Source organism: Camelus dromedarius, chromosome 5 (genome assembly GCF_036321535.1).
Source record: "Camelus dromedarius isolate mCamDro1 chromosome 5, mCamDro1.pat, whole genome shotgun sequence".
Classification (NCBI taxonomy): domain Eukaryota; kingdom Metazoa; phylum Chordata; class Mammalia; order Artiodactyla; family Camelidae; genus Camelus; species Camelus dromedarius.
The window spans coordinates 89,470,165-89,497,260 of NC_087440.1; the positions used below are offsets into that span (position 1 = coordinate 89,470,165).

At 52.5% G+C, this 27,096-nt stretch overlaps 1 protein-coding gene across 1 annotated transcript in view; it reads left to right on the top strand.

Moving 5' to 3' along the window:
- LOC105095410 (cholesterol 24-hydroxylase) overlaps positions 1–22,210 on the top strand; it is a 29,551-nt gene extending 7,341 nt beyond the window's left edge. Inside the window, 14 exon segments of the mRNA XM_031454296.2 lie at positions 254–335; positions 5,496–5,569; positions 6,185–6,271; positions 11,033–11,171; positions 11,902–12,012; positions 12,844–12,963; positions 12,965–12,995; positions 13,170–13,232; positions 15,192–15,264; positions 17,263–17,347; positions 17,922–18,032; positions 20,366–20,454; positions 21,199–21,265; positions 21,445–22,210. Of these exon segments, the coding sequence (XP_031310156.2) occupies positions 254–335; positions 5,496–5,569; positions 6,185–6,271; positions 11,033–11,171; positions 11,902–12,012; positions 12,844–12,963; positions 12,965–12,995; positions 13,170–13,232; positions 15,192–15,264; positions 17,263–17,347; positions 17,922–18,032; positions 20,366–20,454; positions 21,199–21,265; positions 21,445–21,615 (1,303 nt within the window). The 3' untranslated portion in view covers positions 21,616–22,210.
- Positions 22,211–27,096: the final 4,886 nt, after the last annotated feature.

A 27,096-nucleotide genomic window follows, 5' to 3' on the forward strand; every position in this document is an offset into this window, starting at 1 on the left:
AACCTTTTGGGGTAAAGGAGGAGAATAGCAACCCTATTTGATGGATGTGGAAACTGAGGCTGGTGGGGGACATGACTCAGCAGTGAGTCACCATCAGGGCAGAGCCTTAGCCCCAGGCTCATGTTGAAATCCCCCCTTCCCCACTACCACCCTGGGATGCAACACCAAGTTTCTCCCACTGGGCCTGGGCTGATCAGATGATATTCACATCTCTGGTAATTGACAGCCTCCTTTGCATCACTTTGGTTTCCAGGGCTAAGAAGTACGGACCCGTCGTGCGGGTCAACGTCTTCCACAAAACCTCGGTCATTGTCACGAGCCCGGAGTCGGTCAAGGTAGGAAGCAGACTGTTTCCATGGGGAGAGCCCTCCCCTTCCCTGGGTTGGATGCATGAAACTCTGCCCCAGGGACTGTGGGAGGAACGTTCCAGAGTCACATGCATTTGGGTTGGTTTCCCAAGGATCCAAAAAGGAACAGCATATTTCTCTCCAACCACCCACCTTTTGTGGGGGCTCCTATAAGCAGGGCTGTTTGATGTGGGCTGTGAGTTACTGTCAGACCCTTTTGGGTTGGGAGTTTTGCCCAAATGGTACAGACACATCTAGTTAGTTCACCTCTCTTAGCCTCTGTTCCTTCATCTGCAAGGTGGGATTGTAACCCCTCTCTTTTAAGGCTATGATGAAAACTAAATATTGATCAATTTATTTAACAAATAAAGGGTCAAAAGATGCTTCAACATGCACTTGTCTATGCCCTTCACAATTATTAACCCACTTAATCCTCACAGGGATAAGAACTTTTATTAGTCCCTATTTTTCTATTTTAGAGATGAGGAAACAGAGACAGGCGGTATTAGTTGGTCTGTAATATGTGCAGGATGGTGTTTGCCGTGCATGTACTAAGTATGGCCATCAGATTGTCTACTTTGGACTTGGCAGAGCTGGGGTCAAATCTGGGCTGTGGGACCTTGGACAAGTTACTTTATCACTCTGGGCCATAGTTTCCTCATCTATAAAATAGGCACGATGACTCTCTTACAGGTAGTTATAAAAATGGAACTGAAATAATGTAGGTGAGTCATCTTGCCCATGCCTGGCACACAGCAAGTGCTTAATAAGTGATGGTGCTGTTTCTCTCACAGTGGGTGCTCAGCTGATAAGCAGGGGTGATGCTCTGCTTGGAGGGTGACTGTGGTGACACTATGAGGGATAAAATACAACTTAGGGTCCAGATCAGGAGACAAATCGAACAACTATGGTGTCTCTAATGGGATGTTAAAAGTTATTTTATTTACAAAAAGTTGAATTTCAAATACAGATACAGTTTAAGACTTTTTAAAGCATGCTACCAAAAACCATACACAAAGACCTTCATGGTGCTCAGTGAGAAAATAAATTGAAAGATATACATTAATATGATGAATTACATTGATTAATATTCAAGTGTTAAACCAACCTTGCATTCCTGGTTGTGATACAATTTGTTCCTAGATACATGGATACAATTTGCTCATCTTTTGTTAAGAAATTTTGTTTCTGTATTTATTCTTTTCTTGTAATGCCTTTGTCTGGCTTTGGTGTCAGGTTAATAAGTCTCATAAAATGAGTTGGGAAATGTTCTCTCTCCTCTTTTTTCTGAAAGATTTTGTATAGGAGTGGTGTTATTTCTTCCTTTAATGTTCAGTAGCATTCAGTAGAAGCCATCTGGGCCTGGTGTTTCTTTTTTGTTGTTGTTGTTGTATTTTAATTACACATTCAATTTTTAAAATTGACATATGGCCACTCAGATTTTCTATTTTTCTTGAGTTTGGTGTCTTTTGAGGAATTTGTCAGTTTCATTGAAATTATTGAAATTATTGTTATAAAGTTGTCCACAATATTTATTTATCATCTTTATAATGCCTACTGGATCTGTGGTGATGTTTCTTCTTTCATTCCCTAGAATAGTAATTTGGGCTTTCTCTTTTCTTCTTGAACAGGCTAGCAAGAGGTTTATCAACTATATCTTTTCAAAGAACTGGAATTTGGTTTTATAGGTTTTCTCTACTGTTTGTTTTCTATTTTATTGATTTCTGCTCTTTGTTATTTCCTTCTTCTACTGATTTTGAGTTTAATTTGTTCTTATTCTAAGTTTTTAGGATGGTAGTTTAATTGAAGTTTGTTGTATGACCTAGCATATGGTCTATCTTTGTGAATGTTCATGAGCACTTAAAAAAGAATGTATGTTCTGTAATTGTTGAATGGAGTGTTTCAGAAACATCATTAAGTCAAGTTGGTTGATAGTGTTATTTGAATCTTCTAAATCCTTACTAATTTTTTTCTACATGTTCTAACAATTATTGAAAGAGGAGTGTTAAACTCTCTAATCACATCATGGCTTTGTGTATTTCTACTTTCAGTTCTATCGATTTTGATCATGTATTTCAAAGCTCTGTTACTAGGTATGTACACATTTAGCAATGTTATATTTTTGTGATGAATCAATCCCTTTCTTTTTAGAAATGTCCCCTTAATCCTTGGGAATAGTCCATTTCCTGAAGTATATTTTGCCTGGTATTAATCTAGCCACTCCAGCTGTCTGATGTTTACTGTTTCATGGCATATATTTTTCTATCCTTTTACTTTTAACCTATTTGGAGTTTTATATTTAAGGTGGGTTTCTTAAAGATAGCATACAGTTGAGTCTTGCTATTTTAGTCAATCTGACAATCTCTGCCTTTTAATCGAAGTGGTTAGGTCATTTACATTTAATGTAATTATTGGTATGGTTAGGTTTAAAATCTGCCATGCTGTTATTTTTTTTCTATTTGACCCATTTGTTGTTTGTTCCCTTTTCCCTCTTTCCTGCCTTCTTTTGGATTGAGTATGTTTTAGTGTTCCATTTTATCTCCACTATTGTCTTATTGTCTTTCTCTCTCTCTCTATGGTTGTCCTAGGATTTATAGTATAATCTTTATTATATCAATCTATCTTCAAATAATATTATACTACATCAGCTCTTTTAAAGTTATCTCTCATGTTTTCTCATTGGTTTCAAAAATTTGATTATGATCCAACTTTGGTGTACTTTTCTTTATGCTAATTCTATGTAGGATTCTTTGAACTTCTTGGATTAGTGGGTTCCTTGAGCATGTTTGTAAAATTGTAATAAATGTGTTAAAGTTAATTTTCTGTGAATTCCATCATCTCTGTATTTCTAGGCTTGGTTATAGATCAGATTTTCCTGCTCTTGGGCATATCTCGTGATTTTATGTTACACACTGGATGTTGTGAATTGTCCATTACTGAGTACTTGATTTTGTTTTATTCCTTTAAAGAGTGCCGGACTTCATTCTGGCAGTTTGTAAAGTTACTTGCAGATTAGTTTGATCCTCTGTAGGTTGCTTTTAGGCTTTTGTAGGGTTGATCTCGGGTAGGCTTTTACTGTAGAGGTAGAGCACCCCTTCTAGGGACTCTACTAAAGACTTTGTGTCTGAGGTTTAACTCTGGCTGGTGAGAGCTTGAACAATCATTGATTTGTTTGAGCTCTGAGAATTGCTTAGTGTATAGTTGCCACAATTCTCCTTTTCCCAGAAGTTTTTCACCTGGTCTTGTGGATTTTCACTCTACAAGTGCACAGGTTGCTATTCATACAAAGATGCAGGGATCCCTGTTCAAATTTCTGCACAGAGACCTCTTTCTGTGCATAGATCCCTCCTCTTGGGTCCTATGCCCTACAAGTTCTAGTCTTTTCTGGCCTGCCTGGCTTCTGACTTCTGTGTAACCAATTTGGAAAGCCTGCTGGGCTATATTTGAGTTTATTTTGTAAATGCCTTTGTCCTCTGGCAGAAAGGTGGAGTAATCCTAGGTTGCAGGGCTCATGTCTTTTTTTTTCTTCTCCTTCAGTCAGGTTCACAATCCTTCACTGCCCACTGTCCACTGTCTGAAAGCAGACATTCCATACATTTTGCCTATTTTTCTGGCTGTTTATGGCAGGAGGGCAAGTCCCTACTGGTTACTCCTCCATGAGCAGAAGTGTGCTGTCAGGGTGGGCATCAGGAGGAGGCAGCAGGTGCTGGGGGTTCCCTGTGAAGCCCTGTGTTCCCTGTGCATCAGAGGATCCCTAGCTCCAGGCACAGCAGGCTGTGGGGGCCCTGGCCAGAGCCTGTGTTGAGGCTATTCTCTCTCCATCGGGGGGGCCCTCGGTTTAGGCTGGGAATGGCTGGCACAGACCTTGGCTGACTCAGGGTGTTTGAGTGGGGCCTGGAATGTGGGCCTCACTGCTAAGGTCCTTCTGTAGGAGTGGAAACCAGCGCGAGTGTGGCAGTGATAGAACTGGGTTTGCAGATGACAGTGTCTGGGTGGTGGTGGGGTCCCCAGGATGTGGCTCATGACCCAAAGTCAACCATTTCTAGAGTTTCCTTTCAGCTGAAAAATTGGTATTAAACCCTCAGGTGCTAAGCTCATAGACACCAGCAGCCCTGGGTTTATAGGTAGCAGAGATGTCACCCTGCTGCTTTCCAGCGCCCACAGGATAAAGCCAAGTGCCCCACAGGGCAGGCGTCTGAGATCTGGCCCCGCAGCCTCTCCAGCCCCACTGCTGCTGCCCCTCCCCCTACAGGCCTCCACTCCTCTGCCTGCATGTGCCACGTGACCCAGGCTTTTCCTGCCATGTTAGGGTTGATTGGGCATTTGGTGAGCTACGGGATGCTGCTGTGCACCTGGCATTGATGGGCACCTCCCGAGTGCCAGGCGCCATCCCCAGCACTTTTCATGTAGGCCTAATTCACTCTGCACAGCAACCCCACCAGGCATGCACTCTTCTTACTCCCCTCTTGTAAGATAAGGAAACAGGGCAGAGGAGGTGAGTAACTCGCCCAGATCATAGACTTAGCCAGTGGCGGAGCGAGGATGCTTGAGCCCAGATTCCTGTTTAAGCCAGTGGACTCCATAGCTGGAGCTGTCAACCTCTGGGCTGTGCTGCCTCAAAAGCTGTTAGTTAATGTTACTGCTGCTACCATCCAGCTCTTGGTGAGGCTTCCCTTCTTCCAGGAAGCCTTCCTTGACTTCCATGGCTGGGTTGGCACTAACGACACTGGATCTGTACTGAGTGTCTCTCCTGTGTCCTAGATGCCCTCCTTCCAGGTTTCTCCCTGTCCCCACTCTGGTTTCAGAGCAGCCCAGGCATTTCCTTGTTCTCGCCACTTTGGAAGGTGGTGCCGTGTGGGGTCCTGAGTGTGGGCGCTGTAGTGAGGAAGCCCCCTGCACCTCCCTCCAGCTGTGTGACCTCAGGAAAATCACCTCACCCCTCTGTGCCCTGCTTTCCTCATCCCTGAAAGACAAAACGTCCAGAGGAATTGGGTGAGATCACATCTGTCAGGCGTTCACACCATACCCAGCGCTCAGTTCGGGGCGATTATATGGGGGACGTGTTTCCCAAGATTCAAGAAAACCGCTGAGTCCTTGCTGCTGCTCACGGGTGCACAGGCTCACGTTGTCTTTTCTGGGGCTGTTTAGAAGTTCCTGATGTCAACCAAGTACAACAAGGACTCCAAGATGTACCACGCCATCCAGACTGTGTTTGGCGAGAGGTAAGGTGTGAGGAGGGGCCTGAGGGGAGGCAGGAAAGCCTTTGGCTGAGAGGGTCCAGAGTGTTGGGTGTCGCATTAAGGCCTGAGGCCCTGGCTGCCAGACACACAACAGGGGCCACCCATGGTGGCCACTGCTCTGGTCATCAACCGTTGCCTTCTTGTTTCCCTCCACATGGCAGGTGGGCGTGCAGAGGCCACTGTGATTGGGGCACCCGATCACCCCATTTCTTTCTTTCTTCCTTCCTTCTTTTCTTTCTCTCTCTCTCTCTCTCTCTTTCTTTCTTTCTTTCTTTCTTTCTTTCTTTCTTTCTTTCTTTCTTTCTTTCTTTCTTTCTTTTTCTTTTCTTTCTTTCTTTCATTTCTTTCTTTCTCTTTCTTTTTTCCCTTCCTTCTTTCTTTCTTTCCTTCTTTCTTTCTTATTTATTATCATGGTAAAATTCACATAACATAGAATTCACCATTTTAACCATGTTGGAGTTACAACGCAGAGGTATTTGGTACATTTGCCGTGTGGTGTGACCATTTTCGTCACCCCATAAGGTGACCCGTCCCCACCAGGCAGGCAGTCCTCCTTCCATCGCCCCATTTCTCCCATCAAGCGTTTGTCTCCCGCAGGCTGTTTGGCCAAGGCTTGGTGTCCGAATGTGACTACGAGCGCTGGCACAAGCAGCGCAGGGTCATGGACCTGGCCTTCAGCCGGAGGTGAGTGCAGCCGCAGGCGGCCCCCAGGGTCTTGGCTGGCTGGTAGGAGGCGATGCTGGGCTGCCAGCAAGGGCGGGCTTGGAAAGGGTGAGGCTTCATCGGAAGGAGTCTCACCCAGGCTGAAGGGAGACAGGAAAGACAGGGCGTTACTAGTCAAAGAGAGGGCAAGACAGCCAGGCCAGCGCAGCGGCATGAGTCTGAGAGAGGCCCCCCCCGTGGTCTGTGAATGTCAGCGGCTGAGCCACAATGATGCCTGGAGGTGTTGGGCCCTCGTCCCCCAAGAACTTCCCTGGCTCAGATCTCATCACTCGTCATCTGGGTTTTTTATTTATTGTAGGTTTCATTTGGGGGAACACTTTATTTTTTAAATCAATGTTTTGAGATATCATTCAAATGCCATGGAATTCACCCACTTACAGGTACAATTCAGTGGCTGTTAGTGTATTCACAAACTTGTACAACCGTCACTGCAGTTGATTTTAGAACATTTTTATCACCCCCAAATCGGTCACTCCCTGTTTCTGCTCAGCACCCCCAGCTCCTAACAACCACTCGCCCTCTGTGGATGCTCACATTTGAGACATTTCTTTTAAATGCAATCGTATGACATTTCCTTTGGGCCTGGCTTCTTTCACTTCCCATCGTGTTTTCAAGGTTCATCCCTGTTACAGCTTGTCTTAGAATTTCATTCATTTTTATTTGTCATTTATTTCCATTGTATTCCATTTTGCGTATCCACTCATCACTTCACAGACGTTTGAGTTGTTTCCACTGTTTGGCTCTTGTGAGTGATGCAGGCATGATGCATACGACCAAGTTTTTGTGTGGATGTGCATTTTCATTTCTCTTGGGTGTTACCTAAGAATGGGATTGCTGGGTCCTATGGTAATTTTATGTTTAACATTTTGACAAAGATAATCTTTTATTTCGATATAATTTCAAATTTACAGAAAAACTGTCAAAATAGTCTGAAGGACTTCTGTATCTCTTTTACCCAGACTCACGTGTTGTTTACTGTTTAAATTGCCATTTGTTTTATCGTTTCTTCTCTATGTGTATATATAATTGCATTTATCATTGTCTATGTGTATGTGTGTGTGTGTATATATATATATATATATATATATATGCTTTTTTTATATGGTGTATATTTTTTAAACCATTTGAGAGTAAGTTGGAGATGTGACCTTGTCCCTCAATGTTTCTGTGTGTATTTCTTAAGAACATGGACATTCTCTTATATGACTCTAGTTTGGTTATGAAAATGAGAAAATTTAATGTTACTCCAATACTCTTATCTAATCCACAATCCATATTCAAATTTTGCCATTTGTGCAATTATGGCTATTTTTTCCCTTGTCTAGGATCCAATGCGGGTTCATGTGCTACATTTAGTTACCGTTTCTCTTTAACTTCCTTTGTTCTAGAACACCTCTTAGTCTTGTCTTGAATTTCTTGGTCTTAAGATTACAGGCCAGATGTGTAGAACATCCTTCAGCTGAGTCTGTCTGCTAGTTCTGCACATTTACATGCAAGCTTTGCCTTTTTGGCGGGAATGGCACAGGAGGGATGTCGTGTCCTCCTCAGGGCACCACATCAGGAGGTGCACGCTGTTGATCTGTCTCATTACTGGAGACACGGACTTTGCTCGCTTGGTGCAGGCGGTGTCCTCCAGGCCTCTCCACTGGCAAGTTACTATTTCTTATGTAACTTGTGGATGACTGTATAAACATTTTCACTTAGACTTTCATCACAGCCTCCTCCCAGGCCTCCTTGCCTCCTGTCTCCCTCCTCCAACGCATCCACCTCACTGCCCTGGAGAGGTCTCGCTTAAACTCAGATCTGACCACATCTCTCCCCTGTCCTGCAGCCTTCAATGGCTCCCTATCATCTCAAAGGTGAAGGTGAGACCTCACCCACCCTCAATCTGCCACCTAGGCCCCTCCAGCCTTTGTACCCTCTCTCCTCCACGATTCTGGACCCACTGGGCTCTTTCTGGCATCTCTGCCTGTATTCCTGTCATTTCCTCTGCCTTATGTGGTACCCCAGGGAATTCCCATGCCTCCTTTTGATCCTTTTTTTGGGGGGGGGGGGATGGGGGAAGTAACTTTGTTTGTTTGTTTGCTTATTTAATGGAGGCACTAGGGCTTGAACCCAGGACCTCTTGCATGCTAGGCATGCACTCTACCACTGAGCTATATCCTCCCCAACTCCGTGCCTCCTTTGATAACCCAGCTAAGATGTCACTGCTTGGGGGAAGTGTTTCCTGACCTTCCAAGCCCGAGTTCATGCCTTCATCATGGTTCCTGTCACATCCGCTGCAATGATTTCTCATTCAGTCCGCCTCCCTCACTAGACCTTGGGTTCCTGAAGGCAGAAGACACACTCTGTCCCTGGACTCCTGCATCTAGCACGATATCAAGCACTTGCAAGCCCTTCAGAATTGTCCACAGAGTGAATTAATGCATGGAGTAGTCTTGATCTTACTGGAAAGTCTCCAGGAGGGATAAAAGGAACAGACTAGACAGAGGCATTTATTTAATAAATACTTGTGCCGGGAGCCAGGGTTATGAAGGCCAGCCAAGGGGACGTGGTCCTGCCCTCAGGAAGCTTTGAGGTTATTGGAGGATATAGATTCTAGCCAGGCGACCACCCGCAGTGCTCATGACATAAATACCAGCCGTGTTGTCTCAGTAAACCCGCTACAGTACACTAGACCTCACATCTCAATGGCACTTTACATTTTATTAAGTGCTTTCACAGACATTTTATTCTGAAAATTTTTAACTATGATAAGATACACATAACAGAAAATTTACCATCTTGTCCATTTCTAGGTGTTCTGTTCAGTGGTAAGTCCACTCACGTTGTGGTGCAACCATCGCCACGTATTCTTATTTTTTATTTTCACAGTAAGGTAGTCAGCTAAGAGATGGCTATTTTATTGGAAATGCAAAATTCACAGAGTTGTATGAAAGAAGCTTTGGGAGATTTCTGTGTTTATGGAAGTGTCAGTGACCACCAGCGAGTCCTAATTCACTAATGAGGAAAAGAAATAGAAACCACCAGTGAATTTTATCTCCAGCCACGATCCACATAGAATATCATGATATACTTTTATTAAAAAGTATATATTTTGTGGATATTAATTTTACTGAAATACCTTGGTCCCAATCACTCCATTAAAGACAAGGGGTTGGGATTTTACTGTCCAGCCCAACACCCTCTACCTGCAGTAGCTGTTAAGAGAGTCAGTGCTGGTGTGGTAAGCAGCCACATGGGATCCAAACAGACAACTCGAATGTGATTTTTTTTAAAAAGACAACTACAAAGAATCTTGCAAATAAATATGCACTTGCAAACTCTGTAAGTTTTATGAAAAAAAAAATCAAGGGTACCATTGGGCCTACTTGGGTCTTAAGAGACATTTCCCAAGGAGCTGGTACTTGGGTGTCCATCTGGAGAGCGGGCAGATGTTAAGGTGCTATTGGGGCATAGGGATGGAGGGTGGGAGGGAAGAGAGTTCAGGCAGAGGGGGCAGCATGTGCAAAGACCCTGAGATGAGAAGAAACATTGTGCTTTGGAGGAGCTAAAAGGCCATTGTATTGGGAAGGCAACACTTTAGGTGGGAGTGAACAAGGGCAGACAGCCTCCTGGGCCAAGTGAGGACTGTCCCTTCCCTCCTGAGAGCGACAGGGTGCTGCAAAGCATTTCAGGTGGGCAAGGGACCAGATCAGAGTGGTGCTTTGAGTAGAGGCCTGGGCCACAGAGGATAAGATATGCAGCTGGCATGGGGTGAGGGCAGCAGGGACCACGAGGATGCTGGGGCCTGCACTACAGCTGGGAAGCAGAGCAAGGCTGGCTGACGGGCAACACGGAGCTGGTATTCTTTCCTAATTAAAAAAGTTACTCTTATTTTTTCTCTTCCACCATTTTCTGTTTTTATTGTTGTTTAAAACCTCTTATTTGGAAATAATTTCAAATTTCTAGGTGAGTTTCAAGATTAAGAATAGAAAAAACACTCATATACCCTTTTCCCAAATTGCTAACATTAAAAATTACTTACAATTTTAAAAGCAGCACTTTCTCTTAGTAAAAATTCAGAAATGTGTGATGTACACAGGGGCAGTCTCCCCGCTTTCCACTCCCTCATGAATGCTGTTTTTGTGAGTTTGGAGCATATCCTTCCATACCTCTTTCTGAGCTGTAGCCAGGCAGACAAGCCGGGTAGCTGTCCTGGGGCAGGGGAGCTGTGGGTTGAAAGCTCTGGGTGGAGGACTCATTTCCATGTAGCGTGGGGCACTGTGACTGTTCAAGGACAGGGAGTGAAATGGGATGACGAAGGCTGTGGATGGTGGCCCCGGGCAGGGCAGGTAAGGAGGGTGGGCAGCGTGAGCAGGGAGGTCAGAGGGGAGATGTCATGCCCTCCAGGAGGTCCCAGAGACTTTTCATCTCTTCTTTCCCACCGTTCTCTGGAGTTTCTACATTGCCACATCTCCTTGAGGTCAGAGTTGAAGGACCCAGGGGCAGACAGAGGAGCTGTGGAACCTTTAAAACAAGGGTAAAGGGACAGCAGCCATCCTGAGCAGAGGGGGATGGTGAAGACCCAAGGCTTAGTTTGATAACTGCAACACCTGGGTCTCGAGGGGAGGCTAGAAAGTGCTCGACTCCACACTGGCCTCCCTCCAGAGATGGGAGTGCAGGATGTCTGCGGGTCTGGGCTGGTCCCAGTGGCCACTCACGCCTGTGCTGCTTCCCCAGCTCCTTGGTTAGCTTGATGGAAACATTCAATGAGAAAGCGGAGCAGCTGGTGGAGATTCTGGAAGCCAAGGCGGATGGGCAGACCCCAGTGTCCATGCAGGATATGCTGACCTGCACCACCATGGACATCCTGGCCAAGGTGATGGAGGGGAGGATGGCGGGGTGGGGAGTGGGACAGGCCACACGGCAGAGGGCTCTTCTTCCCTCCCTCTTCCCTTTCTTGCTTCCCTCCCCTCCCCTCTGCTCCTCCACGTATCAGCCGCCCCTTCTCTGGGCTGGGAGGGTCACATGTTTTATCTCCTTGAACATTGAAAACAACCTTGCTATGAGATTGGAGCTACTAACTCATTCTCTAGAAGTAGACACCAAGAGCTGCAGGGACTGGCCTGCAGCTGGTCAGTGGCAGGACCAGGACTGGATCTCAGGTCTGCCTGACTCCCAGCCCAAGCCTACCTCCCCCTCGGCACCCACCACGGCTTGGCGTCCACCCTGGCCCTCTCAGCGGTGGCACAGATAATCGCACACCCCAGTGAAGGGTGGAGTAGACACAGTGAGTGAAGAGTCAGTGTCATTCAACAACTACTAGGAAGCTGGGTGTACAACAGGCACCCAAGGAAGGCTGTATTTCAGGGGTAATGCATCTTGTCAAGGAAAGAAGCCAAGGTTGGCTGAGTGGCTACTATGTGCCACTCCATCCTACCACGTCCCAGGGGGCTGGGATTATCATGGGTCGTTGTAAGGTGTCAATGACACAATGCACATAAACCCTTAGGCCAGAACCTCGTCTCCACTGAGTAGTGCCAGTCTCCGCCCTGGGTCTTCAAGCCTCGCATCCCCCACGTACGACCTGGCCCTTCTCTCTCCCCCAGGCAGCGTTTGGGATGGAGACCAGCATGCTGCTGGGTGCCCAGAAGCCTTTGTCCAGGAAAGTGAAACTGATCCTGGAGGGTATCAGCGCATCTCGCAACACTCTGGCCAAGGTACTGTCTCAGCACCCTCTCCGGAGACCAGCCACCTCCTCTGGTGGTGCCTGCACTTGCAGGAGCACCTCCTCCAGTGATTTGTTTCAGAATGGGTTTTGAGTTCTGGTGTGTCTGAACTGACTTCTGAATCTGTTAAGATTTGCATTCCATCACCTAAAGGAGAGGCTGAAAATCCAAATGGTTTAAGTAGATTTGCTCTTAATCTTTCTTTCATGTGAAATGATCCTGAAGTAGGCAATCCAGGATGGCTATGATGACTCCATGGATTTCTGGTTCACTGTTGCCAGCACATCTCCTCTGCTGTAAGATAGCTGCCGGGGCCAGCTATCACCTCGTGTTCCAGGCAGAAAGGAGGAAGAAGGGGGAAAGGTGGTACTTGGGTTGATTCCTGGACAGATGCCCAGGGGCCTCCTCCTGTTCCCTGGGACTTCAGACTCTGAGTTTAGAGTCCCCTGATGCCACCCAATCTTTCCAGCAGCTGACTCCACCCTGCCTCCTTCTGGTTGTGGTGCCCTCCTTCGATGCCGTCCTAACTGCCCCATCCTTCAGGGATGCCGTCTGATTTTCCAGTGCTCCGTGGACGTTTTAAGTCATCTTTCCCTTCATTTCTAGGGATTTGGTGCAGGAAGAAGCCGGTGCTTGGGCTTAGCCTGCCACCATGATACAGTCTCCTGGCCACTTTATGCTTTCTAGAATGTTCTCACATTCTTCAGACCTCCCAGCTTGCTGGAGCCACTGTGGATTTCTGAAGTCATGTCAGAGCTGGGGGAGAGTGGGGAGGGAAAGCGTGTGCTCAGTGCACCACCCTGAGCTGGAACGCTCGTTCAGTTCATGCCAGGGAGGTGGAAGCAACTTCGCGAGATCCGGGAGAGCGTCCGCTTCCTGCGCCAGGTGGGCAAGGACTGGGTCCAGCGCCGCCGGGAGGCCCTGCAGAGGGGGGAGGACGTCCCCAGCCGACATCCTCACACAGATTCTCAAAGGTGCGGGGGCTTCCTGGAGGGCTGGGCAGCCAGGGGTGCCCCCGTCAGGGTGACCCATCACAGCTGACCCCAGCTGCCTCCGTCTGCTGGGGGTGCTCTGCGGGGAAAGGGACAAGGATTGTGAGGGTCACGGACATCTGCTGCTGGGACTCTGAGATGCTCCTTGTCTTTCAGCTGAGGAGGGGGCCCAGGATGATGAGATTCTGCTGGACAACTTCGTCACCTTCTTCATTGCTGGTGTGTAACTTCAGCGGCCACCCAGGGTTCAGAGCTTTGCAGAAATGTTGGGGACCATGGATCACTTAAACCCTGACTCTGAGATTTTGTGGGGGCCATCTGAGCGGAGTTTTGCTGTGCCATTGTGGAGCTGGGATGGGGGGAGGTCCAGGGGCTCTCTTGGTGGCCTCCAACTTAGTAATGGAGCTGGCAATTGTGGGCACTTGTGAGGCTGCCTCTCTGGGCTCAGGAGAACTCAGCCACGTGATTTCAAGGCTCTGCCTCCCTCGGGATTTGTGGGGAGGACTCTGTTAGACTAGCACCAAAAGGCAAGCTAAGCAACTCCATTCATTCGATCGTCAAATATTTCTTGAGCATTGTCCTTCACCTGGAAAATCCTCTTCACCCTTCAGCGATCCCTCAGTTGTCTCTTCCTCAGGGAAGCCCTCAGGGATTGCCCAGACTCATCAGGCCCCAGTTAGAAGCTCTCTGTGGAGACAAGCTCATCTCTGCCCACACATCTCTCAGTGTTAGACCATATGTTTATTTGTGTAATTCGGTGAGGTCTGTCTTCTCCAGCAGGCTGTGTGCCCGATGAGTGAGGAGTTATGTTGTTTTGTTCACCTGTGTGTTCCCAGGGCCCAGGGCAGCAGGTTCCCAGAGAGAACAATGAAATGAATGAAGACCAGGCACAGGGAAGAACCAGATGAGGGACACTTTGTCGTCTGAGGGTGGAGGTGGAGAGACAGGCAGAATTGCTTGGGAACCTTGCTGGGCAGTGGATTTTCAGAGGAGGAGGCCTCCCTCCCCTGAAGAGGGTCATGAAGGAAGAAGGGGTCCACCACGTGGATGGGGTACAGGAGGGCCCTCCTGGTGGGGAGACGCATTCGCAGGTAGCCCAGGGGACCTGTAGAAGTCGGGTTGGGGCAGGACCTCAGGGCACTGTGCCCCGCACCTGGCAAAGTGCTTGCTGAAGGAAGGACGGTGGTCTTCATACTGTGAGCCAGGAGCCCGGGGCCTGGATGTCGCTCCCACGCAGACCAGCTCTGCAGTCTGGGCCTCAGTTTCCTCATCTGTAAAGTGGGGGCCTGAAGGTGCTCTCTAAGCATCCATCCTGCCTCCCAAAGGGGGTTTAGTGATTCCCCTCTTGTCCTCAGAGCCCACCCCTGTGCCCTGGGACACTGCAGGCGGCCAGCGGAGAGGACAGCTGTTTCTCTCCTCCTATTGTCCTGTGAGGAAACTGAGTCACAGCTGGTAACGCAGAGCCAGGGCCAGCTGGGACTTCTGCCCACTTCTGCTGTCCCTCCCAGCCCCTCCCTAGTAGAGTCCTCTGGCTGTGACCCACCCTCACACCTTCTGGTCCTGGGAGCAGCCCCTGGGCCCCCTGGCTGGCAGTGGTTGTAAGCCCCCTATCCCTTTATAGAAAATTCCTCCAACTTGATTCCCTCACACGCCAGCCGGGGGTTTGACGCTGTCAGCTTGACCAGATCCTGCCAGAGCCCAGAATCTCTGGGGCAAGTCAGTCCGTGTGGCTGGAGGGGGCCGGTGCCCATAGCCTGGGGAGAACTCGGGCCGTGGGCTCGAAAGTCTTACTTGACTTGAATCCCAGCTCTGTTCCTCCTGTTGTGTGACCCATGAGAGACACACTCCTCTCAGCCTCAGCTTGCTCTTCTGCAAAATGGGAATAAACATCCCTCCAGGCCAGGCAAGGCACAGGGTGGCTGGAGGAAGGGGCATCTAGGGTGTGAAACCCAGATAGATGCATGAGAACAAAGTCCATTTATTGGCCTGCACTCAGTGGCACAGGGGATGTGGAGGCGGAAGGTGTCTCCTTCACATCTGTACATCTGGCTCAGCTGCAGGGGCAGAAGTGAGGGTCTGAACTGCCATCAGGGGGTTAGGGGCTCAGAGGCTGGCCAGGCTGGACCAGCTGCAGCCCCGCAGGCCCCGTGGAGCTGCCACTCTCCTCCTTTCCCGCAGGTCACGAGACCTCTGCCAATCACCTGGCGTTCACCGTGATGGAGCTGTCTCGTCAGCCCGAGATCTTGGCGAGGTATGGAGCCGGGAGATGGGGGGCTTCCCTTGAAGTTGGTGAAGGGGTTTATCGGATACCTGGTTGCTAGAGGGCCACCTGCTCCCACCTCCCATGGCTGAGTCCCCTCCGATGTGTCCTGTTTCCTTCACCCCAGGCTCTTTGCACATGCTGTTCCCACTTCTAGAAGCTCCTCCCCCTGCTTCTCTCTTGGAGAATTTTCCTCCTCCCACTCCTCCCCCTCCTCCCCCTTCTCTCCCTCCTCCTTTCCTTCCCTCTCCTCCTCCCCCTTCCCCTCCCTCCCCCATCCTCACTCTCCCCCCTCCTCCACCTCCTTCCCCCTCTTCTTCACTACTTCCCCTCCCCCTCCCCTCAGAAGCCATCTCAGACCCCTGAAGCAGCCACTCTGTGTTTCCCCTCCTAGCCTCCTCCCAGCTCACCAAAGCGTTTTCTCCTGGTACTATTTTGCTTTAAGTCTATTTCAGTCATGAAACCGGAAGCTCCGGGAGGGCAGGGACGGCTCTTTCCCTCCCAAGATGTGCTTAGTGCCGGGCCAGGGGCTGGCACTCAGGACTGAACAGAGTTCCAACCAAAGTGCTGAGGGAGCGCTTGTCTTGAGCTGACAAAACAAAGGAGGGCATCCCTGGGGAGATGGCATTTGAGCGGGGCCATGGGTTTCCTTAAATACAAACAGGGTCCCTCAAGGACTGCTGCACAGGCTGGCTGAGCTGGCTGTGAGTGCAGGCTTGGGGGCGGAGCCCTGGGGACGCGGGGAAGGGCCTGCGAGTGCAATGCTTACCGTCGCCAGAATGAAAGGGCGAATTTTTTGCACAATTGCTTGAGAAGATAAAATACAGTTCGCCCTTGAACAACAGAGGTTTGAACTATGTGGGTCCACTTACACGGGGACTTTTTTCACTAAATACCGACCACAGCAGCCCACAGCCCGCAGCTGGTTGAGTCCCTGGCTGTGGAACCACAGGGGCAGGGGCCAACTGTAAAGTTGTTCTAGGATTTTTGCCAGTGTGGAGGGTCGAGGCCCCTGACTCCTGTGTTGTTCAAGGGTCAACTGTAGTTTCTTGGTTTTTTAAGATATGTAATAGCATTTATTAAAATTTGGGGGGAAGGTATACCTCAGTGGCAGAGTGCGCGCTCAGCCTGGCTGACGTCCTGGGCTAGATCCCCAGTACCCCCACTAAGTAAATAAGTAAATCTAATTACCTACCCTCCAAAAAGAAAAAAATTTGGGAAAAAAGCAGAGGAGTTAAAATAATAATAATTATTATAATTACAATAATAAGTCCACCGATGGTGCCCCCATCCACCCAGAGGTGGTTCATGAATAATTCCTGAGTTTCACCCTGTATATTATTACAGTGTTACCCCACATTACTGCAACCTCTTCCCACATCCACTGTTTATTAAAAAAATATTGTGGCCATATATATATATAAAATATATGATATATATAAAATATATGATATATATATCATATATAATAAAATTTTATGCACACATGGCAGTGGCATTAAGTACATTCACACTATTGTGCAGCCGCCGCCATCCATCTCCAGGACATTTCATCATCCCCAGATGAAACTGTCCCCATTAAACCCTCCCTCTCAACTCCCTGCCTCCCTCCCTCCAGCCCCTGGCAACCTCCATCCTATCTCTGTGAATCTGACTCCTCTAGGTGCCTCAAATAAGCCGAATCCTTTGTATTCCTTCTTTTTGTTTGCCTTGTTGCCCTCTGCATAATATCCTCAAGGTTCATCCATGCGGCAGGGTGCCCTTACCTTTTAAGCCTGAGTGACATTCCATTGCACGGATAAATCAAGTCTTGTTTATCCATCCATCTGGGTTTGGGTGTGGTGGTTCCTTTAACAAAGGGAGGGCAGTGTGTGCAGCGGGGGAGGGGCCCAGGCCGCCCTCTACAGGCTTCCTTCCATCCCCCCTCCTTAAAACTAACATGGGGACTGTCTCTCCTTGGAGATGAACTTGTCTTTGTCTGACCGACAGGCTGCAGGCCGAGGTGGACGAGGTCATCGGTTCCAAGAGGCACCTTGACTGCGAGGACCTGGGGAGACTGCAGTACCTGTCCCAGGTGTGGGGGTGGGGGCGGGGAGCTTCTGGGCAGAGGTGGGCCAGGCCTGCTGCCTCCTGGAACTTTCCAGTACAGGGGTTCTCAAGCTCTGCTGCACGTGAGAACCTCCGGGGAGACGAAAAAGATGCCCATGTCCCGGCGGCCCCAGACCGATGACTTCGAGTCGCTGGGGGTGGGATCTGGGCTGCAGCGTTGTTCAGGCTTCCCAGGTGCTTCCAATATGCAGCCGGGTCGGAAGCCAGCCCATCAGCAGAGGTGCTGTATTTGGACTTCCCGGCTGGGCCTGGGGTCCACAAGCCTTAGGCTTCGCATCCGGGGGCCTAGGCCTGGCTGACCCCCGGCCTCAACACAGCACAGAAGGAGGCCTTCCTTGAGCTGCCCAGGGTCCTCAGGGTGGTGGGAGCCCTGATTTAGAGGGAGGCCTGGCTCCTGGTGGCTTTGCACAACGCCCCTGTGGCCGCAGATGCACACTCAACACCATGAGTGGGAGCAGAGACGGGTCCGGGGCACGCTCCTGGCACGTTCCGTGGGGTGTCCTGACTTCTCTCGTTATCTCCCCGTGTGGCGAATGCAGGTCCTCAAAGAGTCGCTGAGGCTGTACCCGCCAGCGTGGGGCACCTTCCGCCTGCTGGAGGAGGAGACCTTGATTGACGGGGTCAGAGTCCCCGGCAACACCCCGCTCCTGGTGTGTAGGGGCCCTGCCTGCCTGCCCCCCAGGTGGCCAGTTTGGGGCTGTCCTCTGGTCAGGGGTTCCTCTGAGGCCCGTGGCCCTGTTATCACCGCTGGCCGCCCCATGCATCCTCGTTTGAGCCTTGCCGTGAACCCGTGATGCCCTTTCTCTCCCCCCAACATGGTCCAGTATAAGATTACAGTGATGATTCTAAAAGGGAGGTGCCTCGTTTACAGCTGAGGACGCTGAGGCTCAAAGAGGTCAGGGCACTCTCCTGAGGTCGCACGGCTGCCAGGAGGGAGACACGGGATGTGCCCAGTTTCAGAGCTGGCCCAAGTTGGTCCCAGCTCCTTCTCCCTCTACAGCCCCTCCTCCCTCTGAGGTTGACTCCTCCCGTTCGCCTTCGCATTTTGTTTCTCTGGCTGTTTACTCACTCATTCATTCATTCATTCATTTATTCAGGGTCCATTCAGGCACAGTGACCCCCCCTAAACCCACCACCCACCCCCAAAACTAGAATGTAACCACCCCTTCTGAGTCTTTCCAGAAGCCGTCACTCTCCTGAATTTTGTGCTTGCCATTTCTTGTGTGGGTGTGTGTGTGCGTGTGTGTGTGTGCGCGCACATGCCCACACGATAATTTGTCCTAAGACTTGCCTTGTGACTCAGTACAATGTCTACTAAGATTGTGTAGGTTTCCACGTGTGGCTGCAGGCCGTCCATTTTCGCTGCTGTGTAATATTCTGCCGTGTGTGATGCACCAATGCATATCCATCCCGGGGTCCGTGGGCATCTGAGAGGGTCCTGGTTTGTTGCTGTCCTGAGCACACCTGCTGCTGTCAGCGGTCCCATCCTCGAGTCCTGGTGCAATGTGCAAACGTGTTTCTTGGGTGTGTGTGCAGGAGTGGGAGGGCTGGGTCGTAGGACAAATGAGTGGTCACATGCCTCTTCTCTGTGTGTGTCTGAGTCCTGATCTCCTCTTCTTATAAGAACACCAGTCATCTTGGACTAGGGGTCCCTAATGACCTCATTTTATCTTAATTACCTCTTTAAAGATCTTGTCTCTAAATACAGTCACATTCTGAAGTTAGGGCTGGAATATATAAATTTTGGGGGGACACAACCAGCCCAAAACAGAACCTATTTTTATGTTTACAAAGGAGAACACCATATTCCAATCCCATCAGTTGAACTGCACCCCCTTTCCCGGGGCTCTGTCACATGTTCTCCAGCGCGTATCAAAGCTTCATCCGTGCATGGCTCTTTATTCTGTGTATCTGCTTTTTTGTTGTTGTTAACACCCTGCAGCGACACCACCTGCCTTAATGACCATCTCTTACATCCGCAGGGCAAGGCCCTGGGGCTGAATTTCAACCCATGTGTGCAGCCCCGTGGACCTTGAGTGGGCACACCCAGGCTCCAATCCCAGCCCTGCTCCCTGCTGGCTGGGTCATCTCAGGCAAGACCTTGAACCTCTGGGCCTCAGGACCATCCTTGTAAGATAGAGATGATGGTACCTGAATCACAGTCTATTGAGAAGTGTCAACAGGATAATGTACATCACAAGTCTGGCAAAAAAAACCCTGGCACGTAGTAGGTCCCCTTTGCTGACCTCAGACCCCTTCTTATGCTCCCACTCAGCTCCAGGCCCTCCTTCCAGCCCTGGCTACCTGGATTCTTATCCAGAGAACCAGGGGCAGTACAGGCTTGGGGAGACCCTTTGTGCAGCAGCCAGCCCCAGGGCCCAAGTTACAGGACATGTTTGGCCCCTGGAGGGCTATGCACAGGGCATCAACCCTAATTAGAAGGTTCTAGGGCATAGAGGGGTAGGTGAAAGGCTAGAGAGGGTCTGTGGCTCCCCCCTGCCCCAGCCCCAGCTGGAACAAACCTTGTGTTGAAGAGAAACTTTGAATAATGACAGCTCTCAGGAATCCACAGAGATGGCCTTGCAGCAGACCTGAGTTTGCATCTCATTTTGGCTACTTCCTTGCCAGGTGACCTCAGGCAAGTCAGGAACCTCTGAGCCTCAGTCTCCTCATCTGTAAAAGAGGGATAATTGTAGCTCCCCCCCAGGGTGAGGCCAAGCATGGGGTGATGCAGCCCACCTAGATGGTGGGTGGCCACCCACTGGGCTGTCTCCTTTCTTCCTCTTAGAAACTTTCCAGGGGCCAGTGGAATCCCACACTGGCCCAGACGGGTGGGTGGGGAGGTGGGCAGGTGGAATAGAGCAGGGGTCGGGTGCGGGGTTACTCTGCTCCCAGTCTCCCCACCGGGTGGCTGCAGCAGGTGGGGAAGGTGCGAGGGAACCAATCCTTGGAACCAGAGACCAGCGGATCCTCTGCCCGGCAGTTCAGCACCTACGTCATGGGGCGGATGGACACATACTTTGAGGACCCGCTGACTTTCAACCCGGATCGCTTCGGCCCCAAAGCACCCAAGTAAGTCCCTCTTCAAGCTATCCACCAGTGGAGGCCTGGTGGGAGAGGGGCAGTCCCAGCGGCCTGTGCCCACACAGCCTTCCACATCACTGTGAAGGAGCCGTGATCCCCACTCTGCCCTCATTTACAGGGAGGAAGCCACAGCTCAGAGAGGTTAGGTAACTTGCCCAAAGACACACAGCCAGTAAGTGGCAGAACTGGGGTTTGAGCCCAGCTCAGACTAGTTTTAAAGCTTGTGCTCATAACCAATCCCTTATACTGGGAAGCCCTGTGGCTTGGGCAAGTGACTCCACCTCCCCTGGCCTTGAGGGTCCTGTCTGAGAGATGGGAATACCAATGGCTTCCTCCAGAGATGGCAGTGGGAGTGAAAGCTTTCAAGTACCAGAGCAGTGGTAGGGAGGGGAGCTGGGCTCTGGGGACAGACGCCTGACCCCAGACCCAGCCTAGACATGGGACCTGCTGAACAAGTAAGTGACATAGTACCTGGGTGAGTCGCTTTACCTCTCTGAGCCTCAGTTCCTCCATCTCGGAAATGGGAACAATAACAGCTCCTTCCGGAAGGCTCAAAGGAGGATGCGAAGAGGAAAGTCTGACCCAGAACTTAGCTGTGTCAGCTGTTGTTGTCTTTAGTGTGTTCGGAGACCGACCCTAGCCCAAAGCCGGTCATCACAAGGGATGGCTTTGTCCCGACAGTCACAGGGCTGCCCGGCCGCGGCCTCCTGACACCTCTCTCCCCACCCACAGGCCGAAGTTCACCTACTTCCCCTTCTCCTTGGGACCCCGCTCCTGCATTGGGCAGCAGTTTGCTCAGGTAGGAGGGTTTCCTGCCCAGAAGTATCTGCGGGGTGGCGTCTTGTCCAGGAATCATTCAGGCCCTGCTCCAGCGGGCCCCTGGCCTGGGGGCTGGGGGCAGGGACCCAGGTGGCCGAGGCGTTTGCTTTTCATTCCTGCCACAGACTCCCCGCTTTCCCCCACCCCCTGCACTCACAGATGGAGGTGAAGGTGGTCATGGCCAAGTTGCTGCAGAGGCTGGAGTTCCGGTTGGTGCCAGGGCAGCGCTTTGGGCTGCAGGAGCAGGCCACGCTCAAGCCACTGGACCCCGTGCTGTGCACCTTGCAGCCCCGGGGCTGGCAGCCCGCGCCCCCACCCCCACCCTGCTGAGGGGCCTGGGGCCCCACTGGACTCTTCGGTGAGAGCCATGCCCACCCTCCTCTGCAACCCCGCAGCCACCCACCCTGATCCTTGGCCCTCTTCCTCGGGAGCATCCTCCATGCTGGCTCCCAGTGGGCCCTCTGCCAACCACTGCCTGCTACACACCCCTCAGAGCTCCCCGTCCCCTGCTAACTCCGCTGCCCTTCCTGGACCAGCCCCTGCCTAACTCCTAGCTGCCACCCAGATGTACTATCATCTCCCCTCACCTCTTTGCACAGGCCACTCCCCCGCCAGACACCCTAACTCTTGCTCATCCCCTAAAACCCTCTTCAGATGTCACCTCCTCCAGGAAGCCCTCCCTGACAACCCCCACCCCCAGCCGGGCCAGGGGCCCTTCCTCTGTGCTCCCTTGGTCACCTGTGCTACCTCTAACACCACACTGACCACACTGTATCGTGAGTGTCCTTTGACGTGACCAACTGCCCTGCCAGGCTATGAGTGCCTCAAGGGTGGAGTCTGTGTGTGATTCATCTCTGAGCCCCCTGTGCCCACCCAGGGCCTGGCACAGAGTCGATGCTCAATAAATAAATACATGTTGACTGCATGAATCAACGGCCAGACCAAGTCATGGTCCTCCGGCCTCAGTTTGCTTATCTGTAAAATGGGGGCAATGTGGAGGCCAGTCTCTCTAAGGGCTGATGCAGCTCTAGAAGCCACCCCTGGAGATGCCCAGACAATGCCACGTGCGGAGAAGACCATCCAGGTTCCCAGGAGGGCCCCGTGTTAGTAGAAGGCTGCTCCCTTGTTATATGTGAGGCCGTGCTCCTCGGTATGGTGTGAAGTTGGGACTCCAGGCAGTTTTGAGACTTTGATTTGAGAGGGTCAGGGGCCCAGAGGCCTGTGGGGTCTGGTCTATTCCCAGCAAGGGCACTGGAGCCCTCAGAAGCTCTCTCGGGCAGCTTGGTGAGGCTGAGTTGACCTCACGCCCACTGTAGCCTCTGCACCTGCTGGCCCAGTGCTGCCCCTGCTGACCTGGGCAGAGGGGGCCGAGGGGCCCAGTCCTCATGGCAGGGGGTGGGGCCAAGCAGTGGCCAAAAGGAGGGAAATACTGGACCAGCCATGTCCTCTGGGCCTGTCCGAGGGAGAGGGCCTGCCCCAGGTTCTCCTTCAGCACATGGGAGTTTGTCCTCGTATGGGAAGAACAAACTGCCCTGGTCCACTGCCTGGGGTGTGTGCCCTGAAAAGTCCCCCCCCAACCCGAGAGGGCACGGATCTGGGCTGGCCCCAGCTGTGCGTGGGCTCCTCAGTCCTCGCCGCAGTCTTGAATGGCATCTCCAAGGGATCTTCCCGCTTAGCAGATGAGGAACCTGCGGCTCAGGGAGGAAGTGACATGCTCATAACAGGTGGGTGAACAGCACCGCGGTGGAGCCGGGGCCCCGGCCCAGGCTGTGCATGGGGGCCCCAGGGAGTGGTTTCCCCCGAGCTCGTTGCCTCGGGGTGCCTCTGTAGCTGCAGATTCCTTGCCCAGTGAGGGCCCTCATGCTCCCCTCGACCCCTGCCCAACCTGAGCACTTGGCGGGGCCCTTATCAAGCTACACCCCACCCTCTCTGTTTCCATCTCCCTGCCTGGGGAGCCCCAGAGCCTCCTGTGAATCTGAGGATGGTGCGCCTGAGCTCTGCCTCCAGCCACACGGCCAAACCCACTCCATGCTCTGCGGCCCAGAAGCATGTCCTTCCCACGGCCACTCAAATGCCACAGTCTCCTCTCCTCTTGTTCCTGGGCCCTCAGCCCGGCACTGCTTCCGGGACCTGTCCTGTCCTGCTGCGACCCTCCTTGTGGCCTCCCTCTGAGGTTCACCAGCCCCCGCCCCCGCCCTCCACGCCCTGCCCTCCACCCTCCTGCCATGGCTGGGCATGGCTCCCACAGGACAGTACATCCTCACTGTCCATTCAAAAGGTCCATAGGCCACCAAGGCTCAGAGTTCCAGATGCACAACGTGCCATGGCCCAGAGAGTCTGGAGAGCTCAGCTCCCTCTGGAAACTTCGAGTTGTCCTCACCATCCCCTGACTTAGCAGATATCTGCCCACTGCTGAGCCTAAACCTTCACATCATTATTTCTTCCAGTCCTCATTATTTCTTCCAGGGCCCATTTCACAGATGAGAAAGTCAAAGCCACAGCACACAGTCAGGCCATGGTGGAGTCATGACTCACACCTGTGGCCCTTTGCACCTGGTGGCCTGCCGGGGGCGCAACAAGCCCTGTCACTGCAGGCCTGGGCCTGCCTCTGGGCACTGGAAACCCAGGGCTGGAGGGCTGAGGCACATGGGAAGTCAGACCTGATCCCTCCACCGCATCTCTGCTGTGGTCCTGACCCTCCCAGACCACTTCCTTCTCTATAAAACAGGCTTTTTGTGAGCAGGCAAGTGGTTCTCAGGCCTGGCTCTGTAGCCAAGTCACCTGGGCCGGTGGGATCAGTCTATGGGGTGGGGCCTGGGAACTTTACTTTATAAGCCCCCTAGGAGACTCGGGTGTGCACAGGGTTGGTACCAACCCCTGGGACCCAGGCAAGATTGATGGGACTAAGACCAAGGCCCTGCAGCCAGATCTCCTGGGGTCAAATCCTACCCTACCTGTCACTGGTTACCAGGCTTGGCCCCTAGTTTCCCCATCTGTAAGGAAGGACAAATAACAGGACCCAGGTCTAAGGTTTGTGGGAGAATTATGAGCATTCTACGTGGACAATGGATGGTGCTTAGCACAGAGCCTATCAGCGTCAGTGCTGCGGACCCACTGGCTCGGTCACTGGTGGCATCTTTATCTCTGTTACCTCCAGGAAAGGGAGGGCTTTCCTGGGAGGCCGAGTCTTGCAGTACCCAGAAGGGCCACACGGTGACGCCCCGGAGCAGCTCTCCGGTCCACGCGGGCAAGATGGGCGGTGCCTCCCCACCCCGCGGAGGGTCCAGAGGTCCCGAGGGGGAGGGACCCGAGGCGACGTAAACCCAGCCTCCTGGAGGAGGGGTCAGGGCGAGAAGGTTCGGACCCGGGCCCCCTGCGCGGGTGGTCTGGGGCATCCACTGATCACTGGGATGGGGGTGGGGAGGCGGGCAACACGGTTCCTGTTTCACAGATGGGGCTACCGAGGCGGGCCAGGGTCAGGCAGTTGGTGGGGGCGGCAGGAGGTCCTCCACGCAGGTGAGGGTGTGGAGATCACTCGGTGGTTCCTCCTCTCCGGATCGTGGATCTGGCGGTGGGATGCTAATAGGCCCGTGGTGGGAGGAGCCGGGCGGCCTGGGCTCACCTGGAAGGGGCAGCTTTGGTGGGGGAGAAATGCATAGAGACGAGTCCGGGGTCAGGCTGTTTCCTGCTGCCTCGTTAGGTGGCTCGGGGTCCCCTCCTGCCCTGCCCCTCCTTCCCTCCCGTGTGACCTTGGGCAGTTATGCCCCTTTCCAACTCACCCCCTCAGCTGTAAACCTGGACAAGGTGAGGCGGGATGGCACAGGGCTTTGGGGCTACCTCTCACCGTGGCAGGAAACTTCCAGCCTGCACTCACCCAAGCCCCTCCCTGGTTCCTCAGGGCAGGGCCGTGCTGCTCTGACACCTCCAATGCACTCATGCTGAGTTTAAGTCGTCTCCCACGGCCACCGCCCCAGGGGCCTGGAGGCTGGGGGATAACGGGACATATCTTGGGATGTCTTCTGGCCAGAGCCAGGCTGGGGGTTGGCCTGAGGAGCCTTGTCTGCTGGCATGGGGGTGAGAAGCTTGGCCCAGCGTGGTCAGGTGGGAGGTGTTCTTCCTGTGTTCTGGGCACTGGGACAGGAGGCTGGCTGCTCCCCGTCCCCCACAACACCAAATGACATGGCTCCTTGGCCCCCACCCAGAGGTGAGGGAGTGCCCCAAGGAACCCAGGAGCTGCCCACGCTTTACATCCCAGGGACACCCAGTGCAGCTGGCTGGGCCTCTGGGGGTCCTAGCCTGGCTGGGAGCCTGGAGGCCAGAGGCTTGCCCAAGACCGCCCAGGCAGCCATCCGTTCAGGGTGCCTGGGCCAGCTGGGGGCCCCTGGGGCTCCCAGAGCTGCCCTGGAGTGTGTGTGTGTGTGTGTGTGTGTGTGTGTGTGTGTGTGTGTGTGTGTGTGTGTGCGCGCGCCCTGCATGGGTGTGTCCACTCATGTCTCTCTGTCTCTGTGTTTCTGTCTCACGTGGGAGGCTGCGTGTATGGGTCTCAGCATGTGTGTCCATGTGTATCCGGGTGTGTGCCTGCCTCACGTGAGCTGTAAGGAGGTGTCCTTTTGACCTAAGGCAGTGGGCAGGAACTACTACAAGTGTTAGACCCCTACTGTGCATCGCACACCCCCTCCTGACCCAACAGGTGAGGTGGCCTGCTCAGGCCCACACCCAGGAGGCGAGGGTCCATCCGTGGGGACATCCACTGTCCTTCTTCAAGTCATGGGCACCAAGGCCCCAGGTGACGCTCCTTGTTTGAAACATTCCTGCCTCTATTTACAGGGGAGGGGGGAAACCAAGGCCCAGGAAGATGGGGTCTCCAGCAGGGAGTCACTGCTGGGACCCCTGAGACCCAGCTGGGCTCCGTGAGAATATGGGGAGAGCAGGTGCCAGCAGGAAGCAGGGTCTTGTTGACCTTGACCTTGACGTTGACCCCTCCATGCTTGGATGCCCCTCCTGCCATTGATCAGGCCAGCCCTGACCCTCCCTACCTCCTGGGACACTTTCCTCCCAGCATCAGCACTGGCTGGCTGAGCTGTGGGAACTCTGGGGCCAGACTTTCTTGGGGCAGGTGGGGGAGCAGGAGGTGGGTGGAGGAAGTGGTGCTGGGCACTCGGTACCAGGCGAGTGCTCACTGCGAGGCCCGTGGTCATCCTCCCCTGTGAAGTGGGACAGTGGCGTCCTCTGAGACTGCACAGGGAGGGAGGGCTCAGGGAGGACCCCAGCTGACCCACTGACATCCCACAAATGTGCACCTCCACACCCTGTTCCCCATCAAGCACCCCAACCCCTGCTGACTGTGGAGGCCGCCCGAGCAGCCCGCCCGCCCCTCTCACCATGTCTCCCACTGCTGTCCATTCCCGGACACCCTGAGCGCTCTGCTGCAGCTTCTCCTCCACCAGAACCTGACCGGTTCCTGCCGGGATGTCTGGCTCTCCCTCTGGGTCTCTGCCTGCTCCTCCCTGACCACACCCCTCTCCCTACACTTGGCCCTGCCCTTCCTCAACCGCCCTTCGCAAGCCTATGAGCGCGGCGAGGCTGAGCCCATGTCCTGCTCAGGCCTCTGTCCATCATGGGTGCCCGCCGGGCTGGTGAAATGGTAATGACCCAGGACCCTGCCAGGCCTCGGTGCCTATGACAGGGACACAAATGTCTGGCCGGAAGGTCAGAGCTACAGGATGAGCTCTGGGAAGTCAGAGGGCACAGGTGCATGTGTACACACCACACACACACACGCGCGCGCATGCGCGCGCGCGCGCTCACGTA